We start from the raw sequence: 17,434 nt of genomic DNA, 5'->3' as shown, positions 1-17,434 counted from the left end.
TTACTTCTAACCGATGAACATTTTGTGCTTTCACGGCCCTTTCGGTCACAAATTTTAATCCACATTTTTCTTTTCTTTTTATTTTTGTTAGTTATATAAAAGTGTAATCGTTGCCAAAACAAAAAAGGCAATTTTACACTTGCCCACTTTTTTTGTGCCTATTGCCCCACTGTTCAAGGTCCACTTTTCGGCACTGCTTAGTGGTTCAAAGGATTCTGTTTTTTGATTGAGTTCGGTCGTTGGTGGCTCAGAAGGTTCAGTGATTTTACTAATACTCGTGGGGGGCTTAGTAGGTTCCATGGTTTTGTTAGTGGTCGTCGGTGGAGCAGAATATTCGATCGCATTTTTAATGGCCGTCGGTGGATTGAAGGGTTTGATGGTTTTGTAAGTGATCCGCGATGGTACAGAAGTTTCGATAGTCTTTTTACTGTTGCCCCGTAGCTTGCAAGGTTTGATGGGTTTGTAAGTATTCGCCGAAGGTACGTAATATTTCATTAAATTTTTAGTAGTTGTCGATGGACTGGAAGGTTTGTTGGTAGTGTCGAAGGTCTTCGTCGACGGTACTGAAGATTCGATGGTGTTTTTAGTGGTTGGTGGCTCGGTGGTTTCTTTAGTGTTCGTCGACGGTACGAAAGATCCGGTGTTGTTTTCAAGGGTCTTCGGTGGCTTGGAAGATTCGGTGGTTTCGTTAGTGTTCGTCCACGGTACGGAAGACTCGGTGGTCTCTTTAGAGGTTGTCGGTGACTCGGAAGACTCGGTGGTTTCATTAGTGTTTGTCGATTCGGTATAGCCTGTAGAGGTTTTCGGTGACTCGGAAGGCTTTGTGGTTTCATTAGTGTCCGTCGACGGTACGGAAGTTTCGGTGGTTTTTTTAGTGTTCGTCGATGGCACGGAAGATTCGGTGGTTTCGTTACTGCTCGTCCACGGTACGGAAGATTCGGTGGAGTATTTAGTGGTTATCAGTGACTCAGAAGGCTCGGTGGTTTTATTAATATTCATCGGCGGTACAGAGCATTTGGTGGTTTCGTTAGTGTTCGTCGACGGTACGGAAGATTCGTTGGTTTCATTAGTGTCTGTCGACGGTACGGAAGATTCGGTGGTTTCATTAGTGTCTGTCGACGGTACGGTAGATTCGGTGGTTTCGTTACTGCTCGTCCACGGTACGGAAGATTTGTTGGTTTCGTTAGTGTTCGTCGACGGTACGGAAGATTCGGTGGTTTCGTTACTGCTCGTCCACGGTACGGAAGATTCGGTGGTTTCATTAGTGTCTGTCGACGGTACGGTAGATTCAGTGGTTTCGTTACTGCTCGTCCACGGTACGGAAGATTCGTTGGTTTCGTTAGTGTTCGTCGACGGTACGGAAGATTCGGTGGTTTCGTTACTGCTCGTCCACGGTACGGAAGATTCGTTGGTTTCGTTAGTGTTCGTCGACGGTACGGAAGATTCGGTGGTTTCGTTACTGCTCGTCCACGGTACGGAAGATTCGTTGATTTCGTTAGTGTTCGTCGACGGTACGTAAGATTCGGTGGTTTCGTTAGTGTTCGTCCACGGTACGGAAGATTCGTTTGTTTCGTTAGTGTTCGTCGACGGTACGGAAGATTCGTTGGTTTCGTTACTGCTCGTCCACGGTACGGAAGATTCGTTGGTTTCGTTAGTGTTCGTCGACGGTACGGAAGATTCGGTGGTTTCGTTACTGCTCGTCCACGGTACGGAAGATTCGTTGGTTTCGTTAGTGTTCGTCGACGGTACGGAAGATTCGGTGGTTTCGTTAGTGTTCGTCCACGGTACGGAAGATTCGTTGGTTTCGTTAGTGTTCGTCGACGGTACGGAAGATTCGGTGGTTTCGTTACTGCTCGTCCACGGTACGGAAGATTCGTTGATTTCGTTAGTGTTCGTCGACGGTACGTAAGATTCGGTGGTTTCGCTAGTGTTCGTCCACGGTACGGAAGATTCGTTGGTTTCGTTAGTGTTCGTCGACGGTACGGGAGATTCGGTGGTTTCGTTACTGCTCGTCCACGGTACGGAAGATTCGTTGGTTTCGTTAGTGTTCGTCGACGGTACGGAAGATTCGGTGGTTTCGTTACTGCTCGTCCACGGTACGGAAGATTCGGTGGAGTATTTAGTGGTTATCAGTGACTCAGAAGGCTCGGTGGTTTTATTAATATTCATCGGCGGTACAGAGCATTTGGTGGTTTCGTTAGTGTTCGTCGACGGTACGGAAGATTCGTTGGTTTCATTAGTGTCTGTCGACGGTACGGAAGATTCGGTGGTTTCATTAGTGTCTGTCGACGGTACGGTAGATTCGGTGGTTTCGTTACTGCTCGTCCACGGTACGGAAGATTCGTTGGTTTCGTTAGTGTTCGTCGACGGTACGGAAGATTCGGTGGTTTCGTTAGTGTTCGTCCACGGTACGGAAGATTTGTTGGTTTCGTTAGTGTTCGTCGGTGGTACAGAAGATTCGGTGGTTTCGTTAGTGTTCGTCGACGGTACGGAAGATTCGGTGGTTTCGTTAGTGTTCGTCGACGGTACGAAAGATTTGGTGGTTTCGTTAGTGTTCGTCGACGGTACGAAAGATTCGGTGGTTTCGTTAGTGTTCGTCGATGGCACGGAAGATTCGGTGGTTTCGTTAGTGTTCGTCGGTGGTACAGAAGATTCGGTGGTTTCGTTACTGCTCGTCCACGGTACGGAAGATTCGTTGATTTCGTTAGTGTTCGTCGACGGTACGGAAGATTCGGTGGTTTCGTTACTGCTCGTCCACGGTACGGAAGATTCGTTGATTTCGTTAGTGTTCGTCGACGGTACGTAAGATTCTGTGGTTTCGTTAGTGTTCGTCCACGGTACGGAAGATTCGTTGGTTTCGTTAGTGTTCGTCGACGGTACGGAAGATTCGGTGGTTTCGTTACTGCTCGTCCACGGTACGGAAGATTCGTTGGTTTCGTTAATGTTCGTCGACGGTACGGAAGATTCGGTGGTTTCGTTACTGCTCGTCCACGGTACGGAAGATTCGTTGGTTTCGTTAGTGTTCGTCGACGGTACGGAAGATTCGGTGGTTTCGTTAGTGTTCGTCCACGGTACGGAAGATTCGTTGGTTTCGTTAGTGTTCGTCGACGGTACGGAAGATTCGGTGGTTTCGTTACTGCTCGTCCACGGTACGGAAGATTCGTTGGTTTCGTTAGTGTTCGTCGACGGTACGGAAGATTCGGTGGTTTCGTTACTGCTCGTCCACGGTACGGAAGATTCGTTGGTTTCGTTAGTGTTCGTCGACGGTACGGAAGATTCGGTGGTTTCGTTAGTGTTCGTCCACGGTACGGAAGATTCGTTGGTTTCGTTAGTGTTCGTCGACGGTACGGAAGATTCGGTGGTTTCGTTACTGCTCGTCCACGGTACGGAAGATTCGTTGGTTTCGTTAGTGTTCGTCGACGGTACGGAAGATTCGGTGGTTTCGTTAGTGTTCGTCCACGGTACGGAAGATTTGGTGGTTTTATTAGTGTACGTCGACGGTACGGAAGATTCGTTGGTTTCATTAGTGTCCGTCGACGGTACGGAAGATTCGGTGGTTTCGTTACTGCTCGTCCACGGTACGGAAGATTCGTTGATTTCGTTAGTGTTCGTCGACGGTACGTAAGATTCGGTGGTTTCGTTAGTGTTCGTCCACGGTACGGAAGATTCGTTGGTTTCGTTAGTGTTCGTCGACGGTACGGAAGATTCGGTGGTTTCGTTACTGCTCGTCCACGGTACGGAAGATTCGTTGGTTTCGTTAGTGTTCGTCGACGGTACGGAAGATTCGGTGGTTTCGTTACTGCTCGTCCACGGTACGGAAGATTCGTTGGTTTCGTTAGTGTTCGTCGACGGTACGGAAGATTCGGTGGTTTCGTTAGAGTTCGTCCACGGTACGGAAGATTCGTTGGTTTCGTTAGTGTTCGTCGACGGTACGGAAGATTCGGTGGTTTCGTTACTGCTCGTCCACGGTACGGAAGATTCGGTGGAGTATTTAGTGGTTATCAGTGACTCAGAAGGCTCGGTGGTTTTATTAATATTCATCGGCGGTACAGAGCATTTGGTGGTTTCGTTAGTGTTCGTCGACGGTACGGAAGATTCGTTGGTTTCATTAGTGTCTGTCGACGGTACGGAAGATTCGGTGGTTTCATTAGTGTCTGTCGACGGTACGGTAGATTCGGTGGTTTCGTTACTGCTCGTCCACGGTACGGAAGATTCGTTGGTTTCGTTAGTGTTCGTCGACGGTACGGAAGATTCGGTGGTTTCGTTACTGCTCGTCCACGGTACGGAAGATTCGGTGGTTTCATTAGTGTCTGTCGACGGTACGGTAGATTCGGTGGTTTCGTTACTGCTCGTCCCCGGTACGGAAGATTCGTTGATTTCGTTAGTGTTCGTCGACGGTACGTAAGATTCGGTGGTTTCGTTAGTGTTCGTCCACGGTACGGAAGATTCGTTGGTTTCGTTAGTGTTCGTCGACGGTACGGAAGATTCGGTGGTTTCGTTACTGCTCGTCCACGGTACGGAAGATTCGTTGGTTTCGTTAGTGTTCGTCGACGGTACGGAAGATTCGGTGGTTTCGTTAGTGTTCGTCCACGGTACGGAAGATTTGGTGGTTTTATTAGTGTACGTCGACGGTACGGAAGATTCGTTGGTTTCATTAGTGTCCGTCGACGGTACGGAAGATTCGGTGGTTTCGTTACTGCTCGTCCACGGTACGGAAGATTTGTTGGTTTCGTTAGTGTTCGTCGACGGTACGGAAGATTCGGTGGTTTCGTTACTGCTCGTCCACGGTACGGAAGATTCGTTGATTTCGTTAGTGTTCGTCGACGGTACGTAAGATTCGGTGGTTTCGTTAGTGTTCGTCCACGGTACGGAAGATTCGTTGGTTTCGTTAGTGTTCGTCGACGGTACGGAAGATTCGGTGGTTTCGTTACTGCTCGTCCACGGTACGGAAGATTCGTTGGTTTCGTTAGTGTTCGTCGACGGTACGGAAGATTCGGTGGTTTCGTTACTGCTCGTCCACGGTACGGAAGATTCGTTGGTTTCGTTAGTGTTCGTCGACGGTACGGAAGATTCGGTGGTTTCGTTAGTGTTCGTCCACGGTACGGAAGATTCGTTGGTTTCGTTAGTGTTCGTCGACGGTACGGAAGATTCGGTGGTTTCGTTACTGCTCGTCCACGGTACGGAAGATTCGTAGGTTTCATTAGTGTCTGTCGACGGTACGGTAGATTCGGTGGTTTCGTTACTGCTCGTCCACGGTACGGAAGATTCGTTGGTTTCGTTAGTGTTCGTCGACGGTACGGAAGATTCGGTGGTTTCGTTACTGCTCGTCCACGGTACGGAAGATTCGTTGGTTTCGTTAGTGTTCGTCGACGGTACGGAAGATTCGGTGGTTTCGTTAGTGTTCGTCCACGGTACGGAAGATTCGTTGGTTTCGTTAGTGTTCGTCGACGGTACGGAAGATTCGGTGGTTTCGTTACTGCTCGTCCACGGTACGGAAGATTCGTTGGTTTCATTAGTGTTCGTCCACGGTACGGAATATTCGTTGGTATCTTTAGAGGTTGTCGGTGACTCGGAAGATTCGGTAGTTTCATTAGTGTCCGTCAACGGTACGGAAGATTCGGTGGATTCATTAGTATTCGTCGACGGTACGGAAGATTCGGTGGTTTCATTAGTGTCTGTCGACGGTACGGTAGATTCGGTGGTTTCATTTGTGTCCGTCGACGGTACGGAAGATTCGGTGCTTTCGTTACTGTTCGTCCACGGTACGAAAGATTCGGTGGTTTCGTTAGTGTTCGTCCACGGTACGAAAGATTGGGTGGAGTATTTAGTGGTTATCAGTGGCTCAGAAGGTTCGGTGGTTTCGTTTCTGTTCGTCCACGGTACGAAAGATTCGGTGGTTTCGTTAGTGTTCGTCCACGGTACGGAAGATTCGGTGGTTTCGTTAGTGTTCGTCGACGGTACGGAAGATTCGGTGGTTTTGTTAGTGCTCATGTTTTTATTTGTTGTAGTAGGCTCGAAAGACTGGGTGGTTTTGTTAGTGTTCGTCGGTGGTACAGAAGATTCGGTGGTTTCGTTAGTGTTCGTCGACGGTACGGAAGATTCGGTGGTTTCGTTAGTGTTTGTCGACGGTACGAAAGATTTGGTGGTTTCGTTAGTGTTCGTCGACGGTACGAAAGATTCGGTGGTTTCGTTAGTGTTCGTCGATGGCACGGAAGATTCGGTGGTTTCGTTAGTGTTCGTCGGTGGTACAGAAGATTCGGTGGTTTCGTTACTGCTCGTCCACGGTACGGAAGCTTCGTTGATTTCGTTAGTGTTCGTCGACGGTACGTAAGATTCTGTGGTTTCGTTAGTGTTCGTCCACGGTACGGAAGATTCGTTGGTTTCGTTAGTGTTCGTCGACGGTACGGAAGATTCGGTGGTTTCGTTACTGCTCGTCCACGGTACGGAAGATTCGTTGGTTTCGTTAGTGTTCGTCGACGGTACGGAAGATTCGGTGGTTTCGTTAGTGTTCGTCCACGGTACGGAAGATTTGGTGGTTTTATTAGTGTACGTCGACGGTACGGAAGATTCGTTGGTTTCATTAGTGTCCGTCGACGGTACGGAAGATTCGGTGGTTTCGTTACTGCTCGTCCACGGTACGGAAGATTTGTTGGTTTCGTTAGTGTTCGTCGACGGTACGGAAGATTCGGTGGTTTCGTTACTGCTCGTCCACGGTACGGAAGATTCGTTGATTTCGTTAGTGTTCGTCGACGGTACGTAAGATTCGGTGGTTTCGTTAGTGTTCGTCCACGGTACGGAAGATTCGTTGGTTTCGTTAGTGTTCGTCGACGGTACGGAAGATTCGGTGGTTTCGTTACTGCTCGTCCACGGTACGGAAGATTCGTTGGTTTCGTTAGTGTTCGTCGACGGTACGGAAGATTCGGTGGTTTCGTTACTGCTCGTCCACGGTACGGAAGATTCGTTGGTTTCGTTAGTGTTCGTCGACGGTACGGAAGATTCGTTAGTGTTCGTCGATGGCACGGAAGATTCGGTGGTTTCGTTAGTGTTCGTCGGTGGTACAGAAGATTCGGTGGTTTCGTTACTGCTCGTCCACGGTACGGAAGATTCGTTGATTTCGTTAGTGTTCGTCGACGGTACGGAAGATTCGGTGGTTTCGTTACTGCTCGTCCACGGTACGGAAGATTCGTTGATTTCGTTAGTGTTCGTCGACGGTACGTAAGATTCTGTGGTTTCGTTAGTGTTCGTCCACGGTACGGAAGATTCGTTGGTTTCGTTAGTGTTCGTCGACGGTACGGAAGATTCGGTGGTTTCGTTACTGCTCGTCCACGGTACGGAAGATTCGTTGGTTTCGTTAATGTTCGTCGACGGTACGGAAGATTCGGTGGTTTCGTTACTGCTCGTCCACGGTACGGAAGATTCGTTGGTTTCGTTAGTGTTCGTCGACGGTACGGAAGATTCGTTGGTTTCGTTAATGTTCGTCGACGGTACGGAAGATTCGGTGGTTTCGTTACTGCTCGTCCACGGTACGGAAGATTCGTTGGTTTCGTTAGTGTTCGTCGACGGTACGAAAGATTCGGTGGTTTCGTTAGTGTTCGTCGATGGCACGGAAGATTCGGTGGTTTCGTTAGTGTTCGTCGGTGGTACAGAAGATTCGGTGGTTTCGTTAGTGCTCGTCCACGGTACGGAAGCTTCGTTGATTTCGTTAGTGTTCGTCGACGGTACGGAAGATTCGGTGGTTTCGTTACTGCTCGTCCACGGTACGGAAGATTCGTTGGTTTCATTAGTGTCCGTCGACGGTACGGAAGATTCGGTGGTTTTATTAGTGTCCGTCGACGGTATGGAAGATTCGGTGGTTTCGTTAGTGTTCGTCCACGGTACGTTTGTCGACGGTACAGATGATTCGGTGGTTTCGTTAGTGTTCGTCGACGGCACGGAAGATTGGGTGGTTTCGTTAGTGTTCGTCCACGGTACGGAATATTCGTTGGTATCTTTAGAGGTTGTCGGTGACTCGGAAGATTCGGTAGTTTCATTAGTGTCCGTCGACGGTACGGAAGATTCGGTGGTTTCGTTACTGCTCGTCCACGGTACGGAAGATTCGTTGGTTTCATTAGTGTTCGTCCACGGTACGGAATATTCGTTGGTATCTTTAGAGGTTGTCGGTGACTCGGAAGATTCGGTAGTTTCATTAGTGTCCGTCAACGGTACGGAAGATTCGGTGGATTCATTAGTATTCGTCGACGGTACGGAAGATTCGGTGGTTTCATTAGTGTCTGTCGACGGTACGGTAGATTCGGTGGTTTCATTTGTGTCCGTCGACGGTACGGAAGATTCGGTGCTTTCGTTACTGTTCGTCCACGGTACGAAAGATTCGGTGGTTTCGTTAGTGTTCGTCCACGGTACGAAAGATTCGGTGGAGTATTTAGTGGTTATCAGTGGCTCAGAAGGTTCGGTGGTTTCGTTTCTGTTCGTCCACGGTACGAAAGATTCGGTGGTTTCGTTAGTGTTCGTCCACGGTACGGAAGATTCGGTGGTTTCGTTAGTGTTCGTCGACGGTACGGAAGATTCGGTGGTTTTGTTAGTGCTCATGTTTTTATTTGTTGTAGTAGGCTCGAAAGACTGGGTGGTTTTGTTAGTGTTCGTCGGTGGTACAGAAGATTCGGTGGTTTCGTTAGTGTTCGTCGACGGTACGGAAGATTCGGTGGTTTCGTTGGTGTTCGTCGACGGTACGAAAGATTTGGTGGTTTCGTTAGTGTTCGTCGACGGTACGAAAGATTCGGTGGTTTCGTTAGTGTTCGTCGATGGCACGGAAGATTCGGTGGTTTCGTTAGTGTTCGTCGGTGGTACAGAAGATTCGGTGGTTTCGTTAGTGTTCGTCGACGGTACGGAAGATTCGGTGGTTTCGTTAGTGTTCGTCGACGGTACGGAAAATTCGGTGGTTTTGTTAGTGCTCATGTTTTTATTTGTTGTAGTAGGCTCGAAAGACTGGGTGGTTTTGTTAGTGTTCGTCGACGGTACGAAAGTCTCGGTGGTGTTTCGGGTGGTCGTAGGTGGCTCGGCGGCTTCGTAAGTGGTAGTCGGCGTTACTAAAAAGTAGGGGATATTTTGATCTGAGCTGTCTCTACATGTTCCATTCATCAATTTTACATCGTCAATGACAATGTCTCCACGTGGCGATGCAGGGTCCGTGACTGTGAAAACCACCTGGAAGTTCTCCACTTCGTCGATGGGGACCGAATGCCAAACCCACTGGGAGTCTCGATTGCCCGACGGGTAGAATTTGGTTGAGCTAAGATGGGTGTTTGAAAAATAAAAAAAGTAACATGTGTTAATGTATACGTAATTGAATTTCTTGTTATGGATAATAAACAAGTCAGATCTAGGAAACTTACTGTTTTCCAAAATTCTTCAACATGTCTTCGATTGCTATTGATTCTGGTTTCGTTGATACCACCAAGTCTTTGACATCTGAACCAGACAAAAAAATTTTAAACTGAAAGCACAAAGGGTTTCCCAAGGTAAGCCTCTTCGGAATGGGGGGGGATAAAAAGTGCTTGGCCCCGGAGAGACTGCTGTCCATTTCCATGCGAATAAAGTGTCCTTTTCTCATACTCTGGAGAGTGTGATCCCGGCTGGAAGCGCTGATCCTTTTCCATAACTGGTCCTGGGTTTTAGGCTCCTTCCAACCACACATGTCCGTTTTCTCGAAGCCGCACGAGTGGTAGATTTTACGACATGTTCCCAATTCAGGAAACCAATCCGTTCCATTGCAGTAAGTAACCCGACTTCCGTAAAGGTCAAACCCTTTCCCGCAGGTGATATTCGACTTTAAGTCGCCGACGCCAATGTTATCGGGTGGCGCTCTCTCAATTTTCTTGCAACCAGCCTCTAGAAATTAGGAAATAAATCGAATCGCTGCTTGCTATAAATTTTTGAATTGATCTGCTTTCAGCAAGCTTTTTAAATACAGTTTTACGAAGTCATTAAACATAAAACTCGGAATTGTGTGTATGGTTAAAAATGAAAAGGTAAAAATCAATTGACTTTCTATTGTATAACTAAACAATTGAAAGTTATTTTAAATTCTACTCACTGGCACAGAATCGTGGTTCTCCTTTCGGATATTTTCTTTTGCAGTCACCGGTTTTGTTTCCTTGCAGGGTGAATCCGGGATCGCATATGAATTTTAGGATACCATTCTCAATTTTTGCATTGCCATTGGCCAAAAATACGGGTTCTACACATTTATTTCCGGTTGTTGGTCCATAGTTTTGAAGAGTAAGAATTGTCAGAACCCAAAAAGTTTGGAAAGTAGCGAAGGCCATCGCGGAATGTTTAACATTCGAAAGCTCGATAACGAATGAGCTGAACTCGTCTCAATCCCCTTTGTATAACTTTATAAAAATATGTTCGATGGCGGAAGTTAGATTATGAGATTGGGGATCTGGATATGCATATATACTCGTACATATACAGTGAAACTACCATAGCTCGAAGATTTTAATCTCGAAGAGAATAAAGTTTTGAGGGTAGTATAAATCATAAGTACGAGAAAAAGGAGTACTACAACCGGAATATCTTTTAATAATACATTTTGGTAGAAACCTTATGTGAGGGATATAGTACCCAAACGAATATCAAATGTCGCGACTGTCTCACCATCAAAAATATTTATTTAATTTTTTATTTGTTGCTGGGTGTTCGATTTAGTCAAGCTTAACTGTATTTCTTTTCTATTCATTCCGAAGTTATTTTTCGAATAAATATATATTTTCCCAGTAAGGCCGAAGTATTGAATTCCTATCAACATTTCTCATATTGTTTTTACAAGGTTTGAAGAACTTGAAATGGAATTTCAATTTCTCATTTAATTTTTTTTCTCACTCCTATAAAACTTTTTTATTGTATATTTTGTATAGATAAACAGTGAAACTGTACATGGACATCCATTTAATGAAAGAACAATCTGTACAATTTATTTTCACTTGTTCTTTGGTATATGTTGGGAGGTATGATTATAAGACCTATCCTAAAGCTACATATTTACATGTTACTTGGCTGAGCTTAATTGGTATACAAAATATTTAAAATAATACTTTTAAAAGAACTAAAAACTTATTGATACACTGGCTTATGATTGGCTAGGTTTGTAAATAGATCAGCTTCCGATGGCCTGGTAGGCACTATCGCTACCCATGGATTTTTGAATGCCAAAGACCGCTCTGCAATGGAATGTTTTCTTAATATCAGAAAGTATTCTGAGGTATCATTCGGAACTTACGCCGACATGCAGTAGCACATGAAGTACAGTGCCACGCTGATGAAATTGAAGATGCCGGGATAAAAATTAACTGTGGCCTGGTAAACAGCCGTATAAAGAGGGGCAGCTCCCAGGGGGGAGATGGACTGCAGCGAAGTGGTTAGGGAGAAGATTTTACCTGAGAAGGAATGGATTAGTAATTTTCTAGGCCTTTCGAAACCACCTCCGACCCACCCAATTCCGAGCTGGGCGTCACGTGCGAAAGGATGGCCTTGCTCATGGGCGACATAACTCCGCGCATCATGCCCAGGATCAGGGCCAGGTACATCTCGCTGCCATATACGGCCGTGGCCCTGACCGTGCTCTCGAGGACGCAGCAGGCGAAGGCCAGGAGCGTCATCATGATGGTGGACACTCCCAGAAGACGGCGCAACAGGATCATGGCGATGGTGCTGCCCACCACTTGGATGACGACCCTCGCCGCATTGAAGACACTATAGTCCTGGACTGTGTAGTCGAACTGCTTCCGCATGAACATGTAGTTCACCGTGTTCTCGCCCTCTGAAGCGTCGAAAGGGTATTAGATCCTGGTCCGAGGCTAGTTGTTACAGGCGCAACTCACCCATAGCGAAAACGCACAAGGTCAGCGACATCATGACAAACCAGATGATAGCCCTATCGTAGTTCTCGCGTTTTCTAATGCAGGTCTTCACAAGAACCTTCACCAGATCCAGGCGGAAGAACTCTCGAATGCGGGACTGAGGAAAAATTACATCATTTAGCAACGGTCGAGATAAAGTCGATGTGTAGACTTACCCCAGTTTGCAAATCTTCAGACTTGAGACTCTCTGGCACAAAGAAGTAGACGTAGATAAGCGCTATGGAGATGATGGAGCCCACCAAGATGAAGAGGGTGGACGCTCCGGTGGCGGCATAGATGTAACCGCTGGCCACTCCGCCAGCCATCATACCCAGCCCTAGGGCAGCTTCCATGGTCACCATTCTGATTAAGGGAGATTAGAGTTAATAATGGATAATGGTTCTATCAGTTGACTCAAAAAAAAATCTTTTAAATAAACTACATTCAGTCTAACAACAATAATACTAGCTTTAAATAGCATTTTCTAGGACTCTATTTTAAAAAGTCTTACAACTAGATTTTACGTCTTAGTACGCTATCTACTATATATTATTAACTTTTTACCTACCTCATAGCACGCTTATCCTCGGTGGCCACATCGGAAACATGGCAGTACAAGATGGTGATGAGGGCGCAAGTGCCCCCGCTGAAGACCGAGGGCGTGGAGGACAACAGGAACCACCAGGGGCTGATGTTGGTAGCCGCCGTTATCTGGGTAAGCACTATCAAGATAATGGCACTGACCAAGTAGCCTAAAAAGATATATATGCATCAGATAGATTAGGGGTCCATATAATACTCCCCCTCACCTGTGAATGTGGACAGCAGGATGGGCCTTCTGCCGAACTTATCCGACCAGGGTCCCAGGAAGAGACTCACTATGGCGGGCACGGTGCTCTCGAGCATCGAGCTTATCATCGTGATGGTGGAGGCATACTCCTGAACTTGCCCCTCGATCTTCTGCAAAATGGGAACTCTGTTTGATAGGGGATTCTTGACGGTACTGATAAGCCGGAGTTTGGGTCGTCACGTTTCTATGACTCACCATGCGGCAGGGGTTTCTGGCCGGCTTAACTATCTGCACACATGCATGTCAAAATATCATAACCGATTTGCCTCGATAACTTTTGGTGATAAGACGATCTATTAGTCATAAACAATTCGGGTTTACTTTTGTGTCGGTCAACTGATAAGCAGCAACAGGTGCGGCGATCATGGAAAAGGAGATAGCTAAGGGAACCTTTAAAAACTTTATTTCAAATGTGCTAAAAAAAAAGGTATCGTCACTATACACAAACGTATTAGTTTATGTTGATAAGCAGTTTAAAATAAAACAAACCATGTATACAATGTACAAAAAATAGTTTACCAAATCTAAGAAAAATAAAAAAATATTCATTTATCAAAAGTAAGTGCCTCTCCTTTTCTTTTCGCAGCAATTACTGCTAATTGAAATACAATTAACTGCCAATAAATTCCCAATACACCCGTGTAATTTATGTAATTTTCACCTGGCTGTGCTCGTCTGGAATCGTGAAATCGCACATATTATTGGATACGAATACGTATACGCCCTGTTGCGCTTAGTATTGCTTTACAACTTACCTTAACCTCAGCGGAGGCACGATCCGTGCCGAGAAATGGCTCGCACTCGGTTGCATTGTATTCCATGACCGTGACGCAGGTTTGGTAGAGAATCTGGTTCTGATAGACGGCATCTGGTGGTGGGGGAGTGGAATTCAATCTATAGACGCCCACTGCGAAGGCAGAGCCTATACAAACCTGTCAGGAATCTGCCAAAGAACGCCAGAAACACGGCGGGCTCTAGGATCAGCGAGCGGGGTCGTTTTAGCCAGCTGGCTGAGCTGCCGAAAAAACGACTGGTGGGTGGGGCTATCACTCCGGTTTCCAGAGCCTCATCGTCACTGCCAATGATGGGCTCCTCGTCATCCCGCGGCATTCTGCTGAGGCGAAGGTCACGGCCTTATCGCACACCCAGTCTTTCTAACAAAGTGATCGCTGCAATTATCGCGTAGACAAAGGAATTAGCGATTCATACGGCCAAGCGATATATCGTAGCGGGAACTCTGGTTAACCTCCGCGCGCGCCGAACTCGAGTGCCGCACTAAACGCTGGGAGCAGCTGAAATTGACGACGTAAACAAACAAGCGAGCGATTGCCAATTTGAGCACACCAAACCGTTTGCTGCGCCCTATCTCGGCCCGCTCGCACCGCTCACCACCCCAAGAAAGCTCCCATTCCGCCCCACTATCTGATTTATGCTATTCGATACGGGATATTCGGTTTATTTACATTTTATTGTCTCGTTAAAAACTGAAAACAGTTGAATCTTTTCATCTTAACTTTACAATGTTTGCACATGCGAAACACAGTCCAGATATCAGATACATACATGCATACGAATAAAACTCATAATAATACTTGCACAAATACAAGGAGTACAAACACTAGATTAATTTACAAAAATAGTGGCTAATCGTCGAAAATGAGAGCTCTTTCCCAGCACTTGCAGGAGGAACTTAACTTATGAGATACATTCAGCTAAATCGGAGCGCGGGGTGGCTGGCTAACTGCCAATAGCCTGGTAGATACTGCTGCTGCCCATCGACTTCTGGATTCCGAAAATCACACTATAATTTAAATAGTAAGTATTGGATATGAGTATCTAAAATCCTTGATTTTCTAGGCTAGTAAGTACTTACGCTATCAGAATGTAGCAAACAAAGTATAGAACGGCGCTGATGAAGTTGAAAGCTCCGGGGTAGAATTCCAACGTTGCTTTGTAGACGGTTGTGTACAGAGGAGCAGCTCCGAGTGGCGACACCGATTCCATGGACGTGGTCAGAGCGAAAATCTTGCCTAAATTGTGGGGGTATTCTTTAGATAAGTCGCACTCGCTTCTATATTTACTAAGATCCACTCACCCACTTCCGTGGCGGGCGCAACGTGCGACAGAATCGCACGGCACATGGGGCCCATGACGCCCCGCATCATTCCCAGTGTCATGCCCAGGTACATCTCCTGCCAGTAGACTGCCGTGGCTCGCACCGTGCTCTCCAGGACGCAGCAGGCCAGCGAAAGCATGGCCATTGTCACGATGGACATCTTCAGGAACCTTCGCAGTACCACCATGCCGACGATGCTGCCAATAATCTGGATCACAATGCGGGATGCGTTGAACAGGCTGAAGTCCTTGATGGTCCAGTTGAACTGATCCTGCATGAACATGTAGTTGACAGTGCCCTCGCCCTCTGTGAGCATTATTGTATTAGTTTTTTGCCAGAGATCTAGTTTGACTTCAGTTACCCATATCGAAGATGGCTATCGTCAGGGCAATCATAGTAAGCCAGATGATGGCGCGATCAAAGTTGGGTCGCCTTTTGAAGCAGGTGCGAATCAAATCCTTGACCAAATCAAAACGGAAGAACTCACGGATACGCGACTGTGAATGGGCAACAAGGAGTCAGCTTGACATTTTCTGTTTTCCAATGAAATGACTTACTCCCGTGTGTATATCGGCGGGGTTTAGGCTCTCTGGCACAAACAAAAAGACATACATCAGGGCAAGCATCATCAGGCATCCAGCTATGGAGAAAAGAACTAAGGCATTCGTAGCGGCATAGATGTATCCACTGGCCACATTACCCACCATCATGCCAGCGCACAGGGAGGCCTCATTGAGAACCATTCTAAAGGAAGAACAAAAGAAATATAGTTATTTTGTCAAGATTTCAATCAGAGATGCCCCACTCGCCTTAAAGCCTTCTTTCGCTCCTTGGCCACATCGGATATGTAGCAATAGATTCCCGTGATCAAAGCGCAAGTTCCACCGCTCAAGACCGAAGGTACAGAGGATAGAAGGAACCACCAAGGGCTAATGTTTGTGGATCTGGTTATATAGGTAATAACTATCAGTATGAGAGCGCCAGAGAGGTAACCTTTAGGGAAATTAAATGTAATTAGTATGTGTATGTTAACAGATCGAAATGGTTATAACCAACCCGTAAAAGTGGTCAGCAGGATGGGTCGCCTGCCGAACTTGTCGGACCAGGGTCCCAGAAACAGACTCGCAAAGGCTGGTATTATGCTCTCGAGCAATGAGGTTGTCATCATGATATTCGCCGAATAGGTCTGTACTATCACCTCGACTTCCTGAAAAACAGAAGTTCACTTTAGAACAAAGCACAACTGCGGCTCACGTTTATCATGAGTCAACAAGTACCTACATACTTACAGATATATTTATAATTTTAAAGCTTTGCTAGAGTTCGATACTACCTAAACATTTAGTCACAAAGGATTTTGTTTACTTCAGTATTGGGGGCTGATAAGGTTTGAATGCCGTGCTAAATGCTTTATCTCTAAGCTCGAAACAATGGAAATGTTGCATTAGATTAAACCGATTTGCTAAAAGTGATTTTGCTTTGTCACGTCGGATGCTGATATACAATCCATAAGTGGGTCACGTCTTTGAACAATGCATTAACCGCAGCGAAGAAAATACTATGAACTTTACAATAGGGGTTATAGTAATAGGAATTTAACTATTATAAAAAAAATATAGATAACTTTTTTTATATGCTTTAAATGGGAAATAGTTGTTCCGCGAACAAATAAATAATTATTAAGTATATCGTTAAAAAAGCTTCTATTCTTCCCTGTGTTTTTTGTTCCGATCGCTAGTATATATATATTTCTACCCCGTAACGCCCTGCAAAGCAGCAAAAACAAAGATAAAAACTTTTAAAGCTAAAACCAGACACGAGACACAGCAACAGCAAGTACAGATACCATAATGTATAGTATAATATATGACTGTAGGTCGAAATTATACACTCACTTTATCCGCGGCCGATCCGCGATCGATGCCCAGCAACGGCTCACATTGCGTGGCATTGAATTTCTCGATGGTGACGCAGGTCTGGTAGAGGATTTGATTTTGATAAACCGCCCCTGAAACAGAGTAACAAGTTAATTGAATGATGCACCCAATCAGAGATTCTCCCCGCTCACCGATTAAGTATCTAGCGAAGAAGATGAGAAAAACTGCGGGCTCCAGGATGAACCAGCGGTAGCTGTTGTAGTCATGAGGCGGCGGAACTGGAGGCGGGTCCACCTGCTCCTGGTCACCGGCCACCGCAGAAGAGGCGTCCAGAATACGTGGCGCCGAATCTTCTCCAGTCTCCACATCGGCCACCAGGGCCTCGGTATCGGAGCGGGGCATTCTGGGCAGTTCCCGGCTCGGTAGCTATCTCTCGCGGAACTTGGGGATCCGACTGCCTTCCACCAGACTTCCGTAGATAATAAAATTAGCAATTCATTCACCAGAATGCGGAACGCAGTTTCTCTGATAGAGACCTCCAAGCGCGACGGCGGTTTTCGAGATACTGAAGCTGCAGCTGCCTTTTTAGTGGTGATTACCGTGGATTTATCGTTGGCTAAAGCACTGCTGTGGTTACATGCATTATTTAAACCAATACACTGGACTAGGTTATCTCACAATTAATGGTAGTTAC

The 17,434-nt window shown here is 46.3% G+C and overlaps 3 protein-coding genes across 3 annotated transcripts; all 3 read right to left on the bottom strand.

Annotated features, from left to right (window-relative positions):
- Positions 1–8,195: 8,195 nt before the first annotated feature.
- LOC108036188 (mucin-2-like) lies at positions 8,196–9,412 on the bottom strand. The gene is made up of 3 exons (XM_050887384.1): positions 9,390–9,412; positions 8,845–9,286; positions 8,196–8,270 (listed from the first exon to the last, which is right to left on the bottom strand). Exons 1-3 carry the CDS (start codon positions 9,410–9,412, stop codon positions 8,196–8,198), a joined length of 540 nt encoding a protein of 179 aa, XP_050743341.1.
- A 1,530-nt stretch (positions 9,413–10,942) lies between these two features.
- LOC108036418 (proton-coupled folate transporter) lies at positions 10,943–14,010 on the bottom strand. Its single transcript, XM_017112545.3, has 9 exons — positions 13,680–14,010; positions 13,503–13,615; positions 12,707–12,857; positions 12,466–12,649; positions 12,074–12,260; positions 11,880–12,015; positions 11,492–11,818; positions 11,279–11,435; positions 10,943–11,219 (listed from the first exon to the last, which is right to left on the bottom strand). The coding sequence occupies exons 1-9, from the start codon at positions 13,855–13,857 to the stop codon at positions 11,156–11,158; spliced, it is 1,497 nt and encodes a 498-aa protein (XP_016968034.1). The 5' UTR covers positions 13,858–14,010; the 3' UTR covers positions 10,943–11,155.
- A 186-nt stretch (positions 14,011–14,196) lies between these two features.
- LOC108036417 (proton-coupled folate transporter) lies at positions 14,197–17,433 on the bottom strand. The gene is made up of 9 exons (XM_017112543.3): positions 16,932–17,433; positions 16,759–16,871; positions 15,920–16,070; positions 15,673–15,856; positions 15,421–15,607; positions 15,225–15,360; positions 14,843–15,169; positions 14,621–14,777; positions 14,197–14,548 (listed from the first exon to the last, which is right to left on the bottom strand). Exons 1-9 carry the CDS (start codon positions 17,140–17,142, stop codon positions 14,485–14,487), a joined length of 1,530 nt encoding a protein of 509 aa, XP_016968032.1. The 5' UTR covers positions 17,143–17,433; the 3' UTR covers positions 14,197–14,484.
- Between the last annotated feature and the right edge of the window lies 1 nt (position 17,434).

Source organism: Drosophila biarmipes, chromosome 2R, assembly GCF_025231255.1.
Source record: "Drosophila biarmipes strain raj3 chromosome 2R, RU_DBia_V1.1, whole genome shotgun sequence".
Taxonomy (NCBI): Eukaryota; Metazoa; Arthropoda; class Insecta; order Diptera; family Drosophilidae; genus Drosophila; species Drosophila biarmipes.
Note: the sequence above shows the minus strand (reverse complement) of the source record. Positions and strands in the feature narration are given on the sequence as shown.

Excerpts from the sequence above, each read along its gene's own strand:
- LOC108036418 (XM_017112545.3), bottom strand. The coding sequence starts at position 13,857 with ATGCCGCGGGATGACGAGGAGCCCATCATTGGCAGTGACGATGAGGCT. Across the intron at positions 12,261-12,465 it reads GAGGATAAGCGTGCTATGAG|AATGGTGACCATGGAAGCTG; the intron begins GTAGGTAAAAAG and ends TCCCTTAATCAG. Across the intron at positions 11,220-11,278 it reads ATGTGCTACTGCATGTCGGC|AGCGGTCTTTGGCATTCAAA; the intron begins GTAAGTTCCGAA and ends ATTCCATTGCAG.
- LOC108036188 (XM_050887384.1), bottom strand. The coding sequence starts at position 9,412 with ATGTTGAAGAATTTTGGAAAACA. Across the intron at positions 9,287-9,389 it reads TTGAAGAATTTTGGAAAACA|CTCAACCAAATTCTACCCGT; the intron begins GTAAGTTTCCTA and ends CACCCATCTTAG. Across the intron at positions 8,271-8,844 it reads ACGAAACCACCGAATCTTCT|ACACTAATGAAACCACCGAA; the intron begins GTACCACCGACG and ends TACCGTCGACAG.
- LOC108036417 (XM_017112543.3), bottom strand. The coding sequence starts at position 17,142 with ATGCCCCGCTCCGATACCGAGGCCCTGGTGGCCGATGTGGAGACTGGA. Across the intron at positions 15,608-15,672 it reads GAGCGAAAGAAGGCTTTAAG|AATGGTTCTCAATGAGGCCT; the intron begins GCGAGTGGGGCA and ends TTCTTCCTTTAG. Across the intron at positions 15,170-15,224 it reads GATAGCCATCTTCGATATGG|AGGGCGAGGGCACTGTCAAC; the intron begins GTAACTGAAGTC and ends TAATGCTCACAG.